Below are 16289 nucleotides of genomic sequence, written 5' to 3'. Positions count from 1 at the left end.
ATTACAACAGCAGTAGTGTTAATTATTTCAAAATAAAACTTTCTGCTACACTATGAGTTCTGATGAGCTTTACCCTACTCAGATCAGACAGGTAACAGATATCAAGGAGTACTTTCTGTAGGATTATATCAAGATTACAGTTGAACAGAGGAAATGAAACAAATTCTTTCTCAAAACTACTTTCTAACATCTCCACCAACTCTGGAGAATCTCTCACCCATGATCATACAAAATGGAGCAGGAGCATTCACAGATGGCATCTGCTGGAACACACAAAACCCAGTGTAAACAGCAGAAGGACTGAATCACCTCTCAAACATATTGTATAAATGGAAAATCTTCCTTTGGAACATTTTGCATTGAAATCAAATTTTCTGTTGGCTCAAAAATAATTAACCATGTATCACTGGAATCTAATTTTATAGGCAATTATATGGTTCAAAAAGACAAGTAGGGTAAATAAATGAACCAAAGGAGTCGCTTAGCAACTGTTGCCTCTTTTACTATCTGAAATTTTTAGCATCTTACGTCTCTCAGGATGGCCAGAGCAATTTGCGTCTAATTAAAATGTAATAATTAGACTGTTGCTTGGGTAAACATGGCAAACGAAATGCTCACAGCAAGTTCTAATAAATGACAAATTATTTCACAATTAAATGATCAAATAATCTGCAGTACTAACTCAAACAGAAACAGACGTATGTGAGATGTGTGTTGGCTTGCCTTTTTGCAGTTGTTGAATTTGTAACAATATCACTAAATGGAATTTTTACAACGCATTTGTCTGTTTAGTGAAGGGCCGGCAAGCCCAGCACCTGGCCGCCGAATCCTCCAAGATCATCTTCCAATCAAGGGTCCAAACCATGGAGCAGGACGAGACGTGCTCACGCTTCTTCTTCCAAAAGGTGCACAGGTGGAGCTCTGTGATCCACAACCTTAAGGAAGAGGACGGCTCAGTCGCGTGCTCGCAGACCGACATACTGAGGATCTGCAAGTCCTTCTGTGCCGGTCTGTACGACAAAAAGGCCACAGAATCCACAGCCTCCCACAACTTCCTGTCGTCTATCACGCAGGTCTTACTTAGACGACGGCAAGCGAGAGAGTCTGGATCAGCCACTGACCCTGGACGAGCTGACAGGCTCCATCCGTTCCATTGGGTCGGGTAAGACTCCCGGAAGCGACGGCTTACCGGCTGAGTTGTACTCCGCTCTGTGGAACTGGATGGGCCCAGACCTGCTGGAAGTGTACAACGCTATGCTTCTGGCCGGCAGTATGTCTGAGTCCATGAGGAAGGGCATCATCACCCTCATCTACAAGCAGAAGGGGGAAAGGGAGGACATTAGAAATTGGAGACCCATCTCTCTCCTGAATGTGGATTACAAGATCCAACAGGGACAAGTCTGCGCTAGGACAGGTGATTCACCCAGACCAAACCTGTGCTGTACCAGGCAGGAAGATCTCAGACAGCCTCGCGCTGCTGAGGGACACCATTGCCTACGCGCAGGACAGGGGGGTGAACGCCTGCCTGGTCAGCTTGGACCAGGAGAAAGCCTTTGACAGGATATCGCACACGTAAATGGCGGACGTGATCTCCAAAATGGGATTTGGGGAGGGAATCCGGAATTGGATTAGACTGCTCTACACAGTCATCCGTAGTGCAGTCCAGGTCAACGGTGGGAAACAGACAGCTTCCGCATCAGGTCTGGAGTCAGGCAGTGCTGTCCCCTCTCCCCTGTCTTGTTTGTCTGCTGCATAGAACCCTTTGCGGAAGCCATCAAGAGGGATGAGAGCATAAGAGGGGTGACGCTGCCAGGCAGTGGAGGGCCCAAGTGAAAACCTCCCTGTACATGGACGACGTCACCGTCTTCTGCTCTGATCCAAGGTCAGTTCGCAGGTTGATTGGCACCTGCGAACAGTTCAAGCTAGCGTCGAGGGCCAGGGTCAACCGCATGAAGAGTGAAGCCATGCTCTTCGGCAACTGGCCCGACCGATCCAGCGTCCCCTTCACCATCAGGTCTGACCATGTGAAGGTGTTGGGGATCTGGTTCGGAGGGGCCAAGGCGTGCAACAAGAACTGGCAGGAGCGGACTGCCAAGGTGAAATAGAAACTGGGATTGTGGGGAGGGTGCTCCCTGTCAATAACGGGCAAGAACCTGGTCATCAGGTGTGAGGTGCTCTCAGGGCTGCTGTACTTGGCGCAGGTCTGGCCCGTCTCCCGCTCCTACAGCTCGGAAATCACCCGAGCTGTCTTCAGATTCGTCTGGGGATCCAAGATGGAGCGGGTGAGACGGACCGTCATGCACAAGTCCCTGGACAACGGGGGCAAGAACGTCCCCAATGTCGCCCTCACCCTGATGGCCAGCTTCGTATGTGGCTGCATCAGGTTATGTGTAGAACCCAGGTATGTGGGCACCAAGTACCACTATGTGCCTATGTTCTACCTGTTGCCCTGGCTACGAAGGATGGGTCTGGCCCCACTCCCGTGCAACGTCCCAGTCAGCTGGTCATTGCCGGCATACCTGTCCTACGTAGCAAAGTTCTTCCAGGAGAACGCCTTTGACCACAGGGCCATCGGGCAGTGGTCGGCACGTAATGTCCTGCAGGCACTGCAGGAGGAGGACGTGATGGACACAGTGGTGTGGTTCCCTGAGCAGACCGTCCAGTTCATCTGGCAAAATGCCTCATCGCCAGATCTTACCAACAGGCAGCAAGACCTCGCCTGGCTGGCGGTGAAAGGGTCCCTCCCAGTCAGAGCCCTCCTGTACGCCCGGAATGTTGTCTCTGCACCCCACTGCCCACGGGAGGACTGCAGTGAGGAGCAGTCTGTGACCCACCTCTTTGCACACTGCCAGTTCGCAAAGAAGGTGTGGAGGAGGATGGACAGGCTAGTGTCACGTTTCATCCCCAGCAGCTGCGTAACAGAGGACTCTCTGATCTACGGGCTGTTCCCGGGGACGCACACGGAGACAAACATCCGGTGCTGCTGGCAGATCATCAACTCGGTGAAAGACGCCCTTTGGTCAGCCCGAAACTTGATGATCTACCAGCACATGGAGATGTCCGTGGGAAAATGCTGCCGACTGGCACGTTCTCGGCTGCAGGAGTACGTGCTGAGGGACGCACTGAAACTCGGTGCAGCCACCGCAAGGGCCCGGTGGGGAAGGACCACAGTTTAGGTTTCTCCACCCGTGGGAGTGGGAGGGGTCGGGGGGGCAGGGAGTATACCCCTCAACAATGATGTGGTAAGCTGAACTACTGGAGTGCCACGTGGGTGGCTAAAATACGGATATGTACTGACTATAATGGAAACGTATGTAAAGGATGAAAAGTTATTGAATGGTTTATTGTATATATTTATTTTTGAATAAAGTATATTTTGAAATAAAAAAATAACATCCAAATGAAAAATAAAAGAGGTAAATAAAATTTTTTTAAATCCAAAATTGCTATAAATTGAAGAGCATTTTTAATAATACCTAAGAAATCGATAGCCATATAAAATTATCAATTAGACCACTTTTTTCAGGAGATCAGTAGCACGGCTTAAAACAGCATTGTGTACCTCCTTAGCACACTTTAATGAAAACAGCTATTTCCTAATATGAATGAGACAGAAAATCCTCCAGATTAACCTTTGTAAAACTGGCTCCAATAAGGAGCTCTGCAAACAACCAGCTGATTCCAGTCAACTCAGCATACTTGAGGTGGACTTTGCTGTGACCCCATTGTTCTGCTTGACCAAAAGGTTAGAATCTTTGAATGTATGTTTCAAAATCAAAATCATTTCATTGCAACAAAAATTATCTTTCTCTATGTTGATAACATTGCTCTCTTCCTCCTCTCCCTAACACTCCAACTTTCTCAAAACTAATGCCCCAGTTTGTATTCCCTGGTGTGCTAACAACAGCATGGCGTACATGCCAATAGTAACACAAATGCTCTAGAACATTTGCAAAACTACTGAACCCCACCTTATCTTCTTATCTTTGGCCAATCTTCAATCAGAATTTTCAGATCTGTGTGATATTTATTCCTGATCAATGCGATCTACTCACTCACCCATATATATTTTGCTAATTTAATACAATTTCTACTCTTCTTGCAGCAATGAAATACGCAGTTGTTTAGATTTTGCAGTTTTAGAAGGTTTAATACATCCGATGGAATCTTTCAAATTACAATGAAAGGGGCATTGTCCCTATAGTTCAGAAAGAAATTAATCCCATTGAGATCCTTGGTGTCCACATTTCTGAGGATCTCACCTGGTCCCTGAACTCCTCCATCCTGATCAAAAAGGCGCAACAGTGCCTTTATTTCCTGCGGAGCATCAAGAAAGCTCATTTCTGTCTCAGGATACTGATGGACATTTACTGCTGTCCCATTGAGAGCATACTCACCAACTGCATCTCAGTGTGCTCTGGCAATTGTCCCGTATTGGACTGCAAAGCACTCCAGCGTGTGGTGAAAACTGCCCAGCAGATTATCGGCACCCAATTGCCCATCACTGAGAACATCTACCATAAATGCTGCCTGGGCAGGGCGAAAAGCATTATCAATGATGCACCTCACCCTAACCATGGACTTTTTACTCTCCTCCCATCCAGTAGGCACTACAGGAGCCTCCACTCCTATACCAGCAAGCACAGGAAGAGCATCTTTTCTGAGGCTGTGACCCTGCTGAACCTCACATCACAACGCTAAGCAGTATTGCACCGTATTGTACTGTCTCAATTCTTTTATATTTGTGTGCTGTAGCACTTACTTTTTATTCACAGTTATTTTGTAAATAACACTATACTTTGCATTTCTGGTTAGATGCTAACTGCATTTCATTGGCTTTGTATCTGTACTCGGCACAATGACAATAAAGTTGAATCTAATCTAATCTAATCTACAGTAAATGAAAGACCAACCATTAGGTAGAATGATAACATTAATTATCCATCCAACGCATGAGTGTAAGAGCAGCTTTGGCGACTTTTAGTTGTGTTAATACAGTAGTGAGAGTAATCTTAATGCTATTTTTGAAAGCAACACACACAAAATGCTGGAGAAATTCAGCAGGTTAGGCAGCTTCTACAGAAGTGAATAAACAATTGATGTATCTGGCTGAGATCCCTCTTCAGGACTGGAAAGGAAGGGGAAAGATGGCAGAATAAAAAGGTGGGGAGCGAGGAAGGTAATAGAGGTGAAGCTGGGTGGGTAGGGAAGGGAAAGGGCTGGAGAGAAAGGAATCTGATAGGAGAGGAGAGTGGATCACAGGAGAAAGGGAAGGAGGAGGGACCTAGTGGGAGATGATAGGCAGGTGAGAAGAAGTACAGGGCCATATTGGGGAATAGAAGAAGAGGAGGGGAAGAGAATTTTTTTTTTAACTAGAATGGTAATATCAGGTTGGAGGCTACCCAGACGGAATATAAGGTCTTGCTCCTTCACACTGAGGGTGGCCTCAACGTGGCAAAAGACGGGGCCATGGACGACTGACATATCGGAAAGGGAATAGGAATCAGAATTAAAATGTTCGGCCACTGGGAATTCTGTTTTTGGCGGCTGGAGCGGAGATGCTCGGTGAAGTGGTCCTCCAATTTATGGTGGGCCTTACCAATGTAGAGAACGTCAGACTGGCAGCACTCAACACAACAGACGACCCCAGCAGATTTGCAGGTGAAGTGAGTGGGAGGACTGTTTGGGGTCCTGAATGGAGGTGAATAGGCAGGAGTAGCTGTTTGGTCACTTGCAGGCTTATGTGCCAGGAGAGAGATTAGTGAGGAGGAACAAATGGACAAGGGAATCATGGAAGGAGTGATCCCTGCAGAAAGTGGAGAGAGAAGGGAAGGTAAAGATACATTTGGTGGTAGGATCCTTTTGGAGATGGCGTAAGTCGTGCAGAATGATGTGTTGGATGGACTGATGAAGAGTCACGGCCCAAAATGTTGACTGTTTACTCTTTTCCTTAGATGTTGCCTGGCCTGCTGAGTTCCTCCAACAGTTTGTGTGTGTTGTTCAATGCAGAGGCTTAAAGGATGGTTAGTAATGACAAGAGAAACTCTATCACTGTCAAGATGGCAGGAAAATTGGGTGAGCGCAGATGTTCAGGAAATGGTGAAGATGCAGCTGCAGATACAGGAGATCTTCGTTCTTTGAAGAAGGATTGCATCTCTGATGTCCGGAAAGGGAAGTGAATCCTGGGAACAGGTGCAGTGGAGATGTAGGAAATGAGCAAAGTGAATAGCATTTTTACAGGAGGCAGGGTGGGAAGAGGTATTGTCAAGATAACCATGGGAACTGGTAGGTTTATAAAAGATGTTGGTAGACAGTTTGTCTCCAGAGATGGAGACAGAGAGTTCAGGAAAGGGGAGGGAGGTGTCAGAAATGGATCAAGTGCATTTAAGGGCAGGGTGGAAGTTGGAGGCAAAGTTGACAAAATTGATGAGCTCTGTGTGGGTGCATGAAGCAGCACCAATGCAGTCATCAACGTAGCGGAGGAAGTGTTGGGGTTCTTTTGAAAGTCCCATGAAAATCAAGATTTTCGTTTGTGAGATTTACAGAACATCGTTGATGGATCTTCACGTATGATGCCTACTTTGTTAGTTTCAGCTCAGTGTTCTCCACTGACTTGTTACAAGTGTTATTGTATTTGCCAATATTTAGCCTGCCAGCTCCGATCTAGCCTCCAAGCCCATAAATGGGCATATCAAAATATAAGCAACACTATTCCAGCTATAGAGAAGTGTTGCTCTTGAATGAATGGTTGCTGCAATGATGGAAAGAAAGTAAGAGAGTTTTCCCTCACAGTTAGATGTAATTGAACAGGCTAGTGAGGAACGGGACCTTTCAGAGGCACACCCTCTTTGTACAACAGGTGCATTTTGATTGGTCAGGCTAGGGCCTGATGTTCCAGGCAGGATTACATCAAGGACATCACCGAAGAACTAATACTACATGAACACAATCCAGAAATGATGTTTTTTGGGGGGAATGAAGGGTGGATATAGTGTTTGCGCTTGCTTGACTCCTTCCTGTGGGCTGAAAGAAAAATGGAAGAAATCTTCTCTGCTTGTGTATTCAGCTTTGGAGATCTTCCGATGAGAAGAGTGAGCAGCAAACTGTGAGATGAAGTAGACATCAGCAATAGCAACCTGGAATGATGCTGAGGCTATGAACTGGAGAGCGACCATGATTCTGACCTCCATGGCCAAAGCAGTCAAGTCACAATAGGTCACATGTTTAGAGATAAGGTCATAGGAAGTCACAGATGTCAGTGAGGACAAAGAATGCAGTTCAAGCCACACTTTTGAAGAAACAATATTAGTAAAGACTCATTGCTTTGCGAGTAAATACGTCTATTGTTTTTCAGGTAAGTGTGGCTAAAAATCATGCAGGGGACTAACTTTAGGTATCGTACTGCTGAAGATGCCGTCTGGAGAAAATTTCTTTCTTTCTTTATTAATCTTTTTATTGATTTAAAAGGAGCATGAATACAATCAAGAGGAGAATTATCTCAAATATATATATCAGTAACAATATAAACTAAGATTAAGATAGACATTGTCAAAATCATAGATATTACTAAACTAATATAAAATATATAATGAAAAAATGAAAATAGCAATTCTCCTCTTAGCAGTTTATGAAGAGAAAAGAAAAAACTTTGAGTTTTAAATAAAGAGAAAAAAATCCCACTACACGATATAAAAAAAGAACAAAACCAACAAATAAGGGACTGGGCAGTCCATTTTGAGGATACGACCAAAAAAAAAGATAAAAAAAGACTTTCTGATCAAATCTAAAACTTTGAAAAATAAGATTCAAAGAGTGATATATCAAATTAAATGAAAATATTGGATAAAAGGTTGCCAGATTTGCTCAAATTTGAAGGATGTATCAAATGTCCAACTTCTTATTTTCTCTAAACAGGACATAATGGAGGAGAGCCAATAAAAGACCGTAGGTGGATTAGAGTCCTTCCACTTCAATAAAATGGCTCTCCTAGCCAGTAAGGTCGAAAAGGTTATCATACGTTGAGCGGAAACAGGAATATTTCCTGCTTCCAATGGGATAATCCCAAAAATTGCCGTAAGCAAATTTGGTTGTAGATCCAGATCAAAAACTTTGGATAGTATTTTAAAAATATCTCATTTTCAGTTTAATTTACTGAATACTCATTTTTTTTTAGATATCTTCAAATTAGACATTTCATTAGCCCTTTAATACCACATTTTCCTGAACAACCGGATAAAAATGTTGTAGACTTGTTTCTTCAAATGAAACCCTTGGGGAAAGGTTTAATTTCTTATTCATGTCAAATTTATGAATCTCAGATTAGCCCCTTGTGATAAAATTAAAACTGCTTGGGAGCATGACTTAGGTTTTTCTTTGTCCGACGAGGTTTGGGATTCAATTCTTAAGTCAGTCAATTCAATTTCTTTATGTGCTCGTCATTGTCTTTTGCAGTTTAAAGTCATCCACAGGGCTCATATGTCTAAAACCAAATTGGCAAATTTCTATCCTGATATTAGTCCCTGGTGTGACAAATGCAAAGGAGGTGAGGCTTCCCTTATTCATATGTATTGGGCCTGTGCTACATTGGAAAAATTTTGGAAAGATGTTTTTTTAACTTTATCTTCTATATTAAATTGTCATTTGGAACCTGATCCTTTGATCGCTCTTTTCGGTATTTCTCGAGACTCTGACAAGCATTTGATCCCGGCTAAACAACGAACATCGTGTTTTGTCTCTCTTTTAGCTAGACGTGTAGTACTCCTTAAGTGGAGAGATATAGTTCCCCCTATCCATGTTCAATGGCTTAGGGATATTATGTCTTGTTTAGATCTTGAAAAGATTTACTATTCACTTTTTAATTCGGACATAAAGTTCCACAAGGTGTGGGGACCTTTTCTTGAATATTTTCATAAATCTCACCTAGATTGACAGGTATATTTTTCTTCTTCCCTTGATAGTCAGATCCCGCATTTCCTGTTTTCTTTGATTCTTTGACTAGGTGGCAGGCTGCTTTTTTAAAATTATTATTCATTTCTCCTTTTACTACAATATATAGTTCTGGGGTGATAAAAGTTTATCTCAAATGTCCTTTCAAATATTTGTATTTATAATATAATGGTTGGCTTGGAGTTGGATAGTAGGTCGGTTGGGTGCTTTCCTTTCTAATTTTTCATTTTTAATATGGGTGACTTGCTCATTTGTTAAGATAGGTATTATTGCTATTTTTGTCTGTATTGCAATGATCCTTCTATTTATACTATTGATTTCTTTCTTCTACGCTGTAGTTTGTAGAAAATCATAAATATTTTAAAAAATCTCTCCAAAAGTTATCTAGCTTTATACAAGACCAATACATATGAGCTCAAGTGGCCAGCTAAGTATTACATCTGTCACAAATAGGATTGCTATTGGAGAAAATACACGCTAGTTTATCCTTTGACATATGGGCCCGATGCACTACCTTGAACTGTATCAAGGAATGACAGGCACAAATAGATGAGAAAATTTCAATCTGATGCAATGACGTGCATCAAGTGAAAATTCTCCTAAGGAATCAGGAGTTCAATTTCCTAGTGTACCGTTACACACCCGAAAATGAACCAACATTCTTCTACATCATATTAGGGTAATTTTCAAGTGCACAATGCCATTTTTTTGTTAAATTGCATTGATGTATTTCTGAAACATTTTGAAATTACAATAATTTTATGCATTCTTTACTGGAGGCAATTTATAATTTTTGCTCAGCATTTGTAATGACTCCACGGTTGTGTCAGATTCTCTCCCCGGGTACTCACTTATTGTGCAACCAGATGATGTTGGGCTTCGGATTGCCCTCTGCCCGGCAGGTGAAGTAAACTGTATTTCCCAGTGTAACGTCTACATCCTGTGGCTCAGAAGTAATACGAGGCCTTTCTATAGGAAGCAAGGGCAAGAGTGAGTTCAAATTGCCTTTTTTTCCCCCAAGCAGGAAAAATAACAGAAATTATTTTAAAGGTTGACACTAACTAGTACTGTGATAAGGTTGTGTCAATGGAAGTAACTGGCATTCCATAATCCCTCCGGCCTAAAATAACTAATCTTCCCTTATGAATCTGAACCATCAATCTCTGACATTGGCAGTGTTATCACATGCACTTGAACCCTTTGTAGGCATCTTGCAGAGCACCCAATGTCGTCTTCAGTTGAGAACAATCAGACATTAGAAACAGAAGGTTGCATGGCTAAGCTTGTGATTTTAGCACAGTATCTAGTATGAAACCTCAGTTCATTGCCTTATGTGGCATAAACCTAAATGTTTGAACCAAAGCTATGTTTGAGCTGTCACAAATTTACAACCTGAAAACTTTTCTCACCATGCAACACTTAAACGTGGACACATATTGAGCGCCTGAGCTGCACTTTGAGTCAGGTCAAGTCAGCAGCTAAGTATTAAATGCGCTCTGGGTCAGGGATCACCTTGGGTCAAATAAAAATAAAATCACCTTTAGTCTAAAATGTTATACATTAAGTACACACAAATCAGCTGGTTAGAAATCTTCTAATGAAAATATATCAGCAATCCTTTTTCCACAAAGCTTTTCTGCCTCATCCATTTATTGATTATTTTATTTCTTGAGATTCTTCCAGGCAAGGATACTGCACCGATAGCTGGACAAGTGCTTTATATGAGACATCACTCCTTTTCGATGTGCTCTAGCCAATAAGCCCTGCAACATTCTCTGCTTGTCCTATCTCCCTCAAACTCACACTTGAATGTCCACATTATCAATCCAGTCCATGGTCTCCTGAGAAGCCCGGTGGAAATATGAGGAATCTTCTACAACAGGTTAAACTGGCAGAATAATACGAAGTGTTCTTTGGTTTGGAACTCAAAGTAAGTTGCACTTTGAGTCACGCAGCATCTTCTATGATTCATGACTCAAGTGCTCACAGTCACCAATGGCCAATGCAATTGATTCAACCACTTCCTTTGTGTTTCAACAATTTCCAGTAATAATTAAGCTGAGTTTCTCTTTCATGACTTTTGAAAGATTTTGGTCTTTTCAGTTCTATCACTGTGTCAGCTGCTGGGTATCCTGCAGCTCAAATAGACCTGCTAAAACTTGGCTCACACTTTCCTGACTGGACCTCTGTGTATGTTTTAAATCATTTTCCTCCTAAGGCTGAATGTCATGCCCAAAGATCAATCTGTCTGATTACAGACTCTAACATTTAAGAAGCATGCTCTGATTTCTCATTTAAGGTATAATTTATATACCTATAAAAGCAACAGATTAAACCTCATTCTTACAAAGTCTTGAGCTAACTTTGACATGGAGAATGGAGCTAAAAGTACTGAAGGGCTTTTGATAATATAGGTTGAGTACCCCTTATACAAAATGCTTGGAGCCAGAAGTGTTTTGGATTTCAGATTTTTTTGGATTTTGGAATATGTAATGAGATAATTTGGGATTGCCATAATTTCTGACTCTGAGTTTATGTGCTACTGGTAAGCAGTCTTCACCTTTCACTTGTTCATCACACATATTACTTAACAGTAAAAATTATTACATACCATTAATATAATGAAACTATAATGTGTGCAGGGTAACAAAAGCAGCACAATAACATGGGGAAAATACCTGAATCAGATGTTGAACAGCAACAAACAATGGCATGCTCTCAGTCTCCACCTACAACACCGTGCTTTGATTAAAACGTTATGAAACACTGTATTTGTATTTTACTTTTTTTTAGGTTTTATGTACGGTATAAAGATGATCAGCACCATAGACTTGTTTTGGTGTTAGATTTTCATCAGCAATGCTTTAAAATTTCAATACATTATGTAAGGTATAAAAACAATCAGCATCATAGACTTGCTCTGGTGCTAGGTTTCTGTGATCAGCAGATGCTTTAAAACTTTATTGTCATGCCTTATCTTAAATTTCTGCAACCAGCCAGCTGAATATTCACAATTATCTTCAATTTTCAGTTTGCCGTGATAGATCTTCGCTTGTTTCATGGTCAGCGTACGGTTAGGTGGCATATGTTCACTCTGACGCGGACAATACACGACTGAGATCTTCATTTTTTGTTTTATGCAGTGTTTTTCTATTTGTTCATTAACTTCTTTTCATTACATATGTGAGGTCACATCTCAGAACTGTCTGTGGTGCACAGAGACCTTGGATTTTGGATAATGGGTACTCAACCTGTACAACACACATAAGTAGAACAATCCCACAAGGCTGAACCAACCCTCCAATGATCACAGTCCATACCTTAGCTCCAGTCTGGAAAAGGGCTTTATTTCTGGCCAATGACAGGGGAGATATTTTTCCCTTCATGCTGGTGCTTATACTCATTCTAGCTAAGATTTTGCTGTTGTGCTGTGGATTGCCAGACATGGGACGCTAATTCTCTTCACACCTGTAAGAACTTTACCCTCCTGCTCTGTCTTGATGACACCGGCTCTCACTGCACCCAACCCAGTATGATCACTACTGAGATACTGGGCTGACTGCCTAATTGCTTTGCTGCTCTTGCTGAGTTCCAAACCTTATTCAACCATTTCAGTACGTCTAAATACCCAAGCCATTTATGAAAGTGGGAGTGGTAAATTTATGTTATTAAAAGTAAAATAAGTGTGGTGCTTTAATTCACCTTACCACAATTAAACTCTTCCGCTGTTACAGTTGTTATAGAACGTCCCTGAAGCCGACTGGGATGCTCACAGGTGGCAGCTGTCTGGGCATTACCATGTTCAGCGTATTTCTTTAGCAGCTCGGCTAGCCACATCAACTCACAATCACAGATCAATGAATTGGAATCTAAGCGACTGTAAAATAACATTACCATAGAAGTTTAAACATATGGAAGCTTCAGGCTGGATGAAAATACAACTTTTATTAAACATTCTAGAAGATTCAACATCTACAACATAAACTGTATATTAATTTTTCAAACGTTAGTCATTACAGGTTTACAGTAACATCTTTTAATTGCTTTTCCCAATTAACCAGAGCTCCCTCACACCCTGTGTCTTGATAGTTTGTTTATATTTATCTATATTTAAGATCATGGTTTCAGAATGAATCAAATCATTTTATTATTGATATTAAATTTTATTGTATCATGAATACTATTCCCTGAAGGTCCTTTAACGATCAGATTTTCAACATTACACAATTCAATGATTATTTCAGATGATTACCAAACCATGTTGTAACAATACTCTTATTATATTTGTGCTGCTCTATGGTTTGAGTTACATTAATAATATAGCTCTGAACATTTTCCAAAAGGATGGTAAAACTGAATGTCTTATGTAGAAAAATGGAACAATTCATAGTTTTGTTAGCCTATCTAGCTTAATGCCAGGAGCTACTTTTACTGTAATTCCTAGGATTTGTTTGGCAATTGGGGAAAAAAAAACCATCAAGCAAAATCTACAAACTCAGAAACACTTCAGACCTGCAATGTAGAGCGTGTTAAAAATACAGAGCAAGTTAGGGGGTATCTGTGAAGAGAGAAGCAGCTAACGTCCTTGGTTAGTAAACTCATGAGAACTGAACCAAAGAAAGTGAAGGCTAACATTTATTGACCATTTCAAATTAGCCTCAAGAAGTGATTCACCTTGTTTAACTGCTGATAAAATGTTCCATTGCATCACCCATGACATCTTTACAGAGACTTTGCATGTCATCTTGAATTTCTGGGTGAATTTGAGTTTTTCCATTACATACGAGGGCATTTCTTTTGCATGGCAGAAGATTATAAATGTTACATTTTTCTAGTCAAATAATTCATTTATTGAAAAATGAATATTCCCATTTAGTCTTAAATTGTGGCTTTAATATTAGATTTCCTTTATAGAGAATAACTTAAATAAGACCACAGTACGTGTGCTTGCAACACTGTGTCCGACAGAGTGATCAGCAGCACTGGGGCTCCACAGGGGACTGTCTTGTCTCCCTTTCTCTTCACCATTTACACCTCGAACTTCAACTACTGCACAGAGTCTTGCCATCTTCAGAAGTTTTCTGATGACTCTGCCATAGCTGGATGCATCAGCAAGGGAGATCAGGCTGAGTACAGGGCTACGGTAGGAAACTTTGTCACATGGTGTGAGCAGAATTATCTGCAGCTTAATGTGAATAAGACTAAGGAGGTGGTGGTGGACCTGAGGAGGGCTAAGGCATGGGTGGCCCCTGTTTCCATCCAGGGGGTCAGTGTGGACATGGTGGAGGATTACAAATACCTGGGGATACAAATTGACAATAAACTGGACTGGTCAAAGAACACTGAGGCTGTCTAAAAGAAGGGTCAGAGCCGTCTCTATTTCCTGAGGAGACTGAGGTCCTTTAACATGTGTCGGACGATGCTGAGGATGTTCTACGAGTCTGTGGTGGCCAGTGCTATCATGTTTGCTGTTGTGTGCTGGGGCAGCAGGCTGAGGGTAGCAGACACCAACAGAATCAACAAACCCATTTGTAAGGCCAGTGATGTTGTGGGGATGGAACTGGACTCTCTCACGGTGGTGTCTGAAAAGAGGATGCTGTCCAAGTTGCATGCCATCTTGGGCAATGTCTCCCATCTACTACATAATGTACTGGTTGGGCACAGGAGTACATTCAGCCAGAGACTCATTCCACCGAGATGCAACACAGAGTGTCATAGGAAGTCATTCCTGCCTGTGGCCATCAAACTTTACAACTCCTCCCTTGGAGGGTCAGACACCCTGAGCCAATAGGCTGGTCCTAGACTTATTTCATAATTTACTGGCATAATTTACATATTATTATTTAATTATTTATGGTTTTATATTGCTATATTTATACTCTGTTCTTGGTTGATGCAACTGTAACGAAACCAAATTTCCCTTGGGATCAATAAAGTATGACTATGACTATGACTAATCATATTCTTAGATTCTTGGAAGTGTTTTGAAAATCAACTAAAACAATCGTTAAGTTTTTGGCCAATGAAGTTAGTTGGTAATGTTTTAATTTTATATACAGTTAAGTTCTTCAATGGAAAAATTCCCCAACCAACATATTTATTTCAGTTGATTACTAATGTAGGAATAAGATAGAATAAGTTGTTGTGGAAAAATATACATCTGCTTTTCAAACCACAATTCCAGACTAAATGTTTAGATTCACATTTCAGCAGATGAATTGTTTGCCTGAGAGATGAGATGTTTCTAATCCTTTCTCATACAAATGTTATACTCATGCACAATGGACAGACAATTTATATAACCGTTCAAGCTGGCCTCACTCATCACTTTCTTTAGGACAATTAAGGATTGGCAATGAATGTCGACCTTGCCTATGACAACATTCAAAGCAGAGTCAATGGTCTACTTAACAAAATAATAATTGAAAGTACAATGGTAGAAAGTAAGTTGACCAAACTTTGTAATTCTTCATGATAGATTGAGAACAGTTAGCTTTCTCACAGACAAGCTGTGATCATTAACCAGCATAACTATGCACAATTCACAAGCCCTTCTGGCAGAGACAGATAACAGCTCGATTCCCAAAGAAGCTTAGTTGAAAATTTTCATATGGTCTCATCACCAAATGTAAATGCTCTGCTAAAGGTAGATAAATGAGTTCATTTTTGGAGCAGATAATAAATATATTAGAACCAATTAGGTTCTAAGAAGTCTCTTTATTAAATGATTAATCAAAGAAAAAGGCAATGGTTCTTCTCTCATTAATAAACCTTCTTTTCCAGTCATGCGTTCAAATTATAGTGCCAGAGTTTTAGTCTTGGAAGATCCTGGCACGTAAGTTTTATGTTTTGCAGAGACTAGATACAGGGAATACCTGAAACGTGGGCACACTTGTAAACCAAGGTAGAACTGAATCTACACTCTGTGGTGACTTTGTTAAGTACACCTGTATATCTGCTTGTTAATGCAAATATCTAATCAGTCAATCATGTGGTAGCAACTCAATGCATAAAATCATGCAGACATCGTCAAGAAGTTCAGTTGTTGTTCAGACCAAACATCAGAATGGGGAAGAAATGTGACTTTGACTGTAGATAAATTGTAGGTGCCAAACGGAGTGGTTTGAGTATCTCAGAAACTGCATAACAGTCACACACAACAGTCTCTAGAGTTTACAGAGAATGGTGCAAAAAACCCAAAGTGAGCAGCAGTTCTGTGGGCAAAAGCACCTTTTTAAGGTGAGAGGTCAGAGGAGAATGGCCAGACTAGTTCAAGACAGGAAGGCGACAGTAACTCAAATAAACATGTGTTACAATAGCAGAGTCTACAGTAGATCTCTGAA

The 16289-nt window shown here is 41.2% G+C and overlaps 1 protein-coding gene across 1 annotated transcript in view; it reads right to left on the bottom strand.

Annotated features, from left to right (window-relative positions):
- LOC134342776 (peroxidasin homolog) overlaps positions 1-16289 on the bottom strand; it is a 275630-nt gene that overhangs the window by 82085 nt on the left and 177256 nt on the right. The window contains exons 7-8 of the mRNA XM_063041342.1: positions 12654-12823; positions 9798-9915 (exon numbers count right to left, since the gene is read on the bottom strand). Coding sequence (XP_062897412.1) covers positions 9798-9915; positions 12654-12823 — 288 coding nt within the window. The remainder of the gene's footprint in view (positions 1-9797; positions 9916-12653; positions 12824-16289) is intronic.

Source organism: Mobula hypostoma, chromosome 2 (genome assembly GCF_963921235.1).
Source record: "Mobula hypostoma chromosome 2, sMobHyp1.1, whole genome shotgun sequence".
Taxonomy (NCBI): Eukaryota; Metazoa; Chordata; class Chondrichthyes; order Myliobatiformes; family Myliobatidae; genus Mobula; species Mobula hypostoma.
The sequence above is the reverse complement of the archived record's forward strand: the minus strand, read 5'-3'. Positions and strand labels throughout refer to the sequence as shown.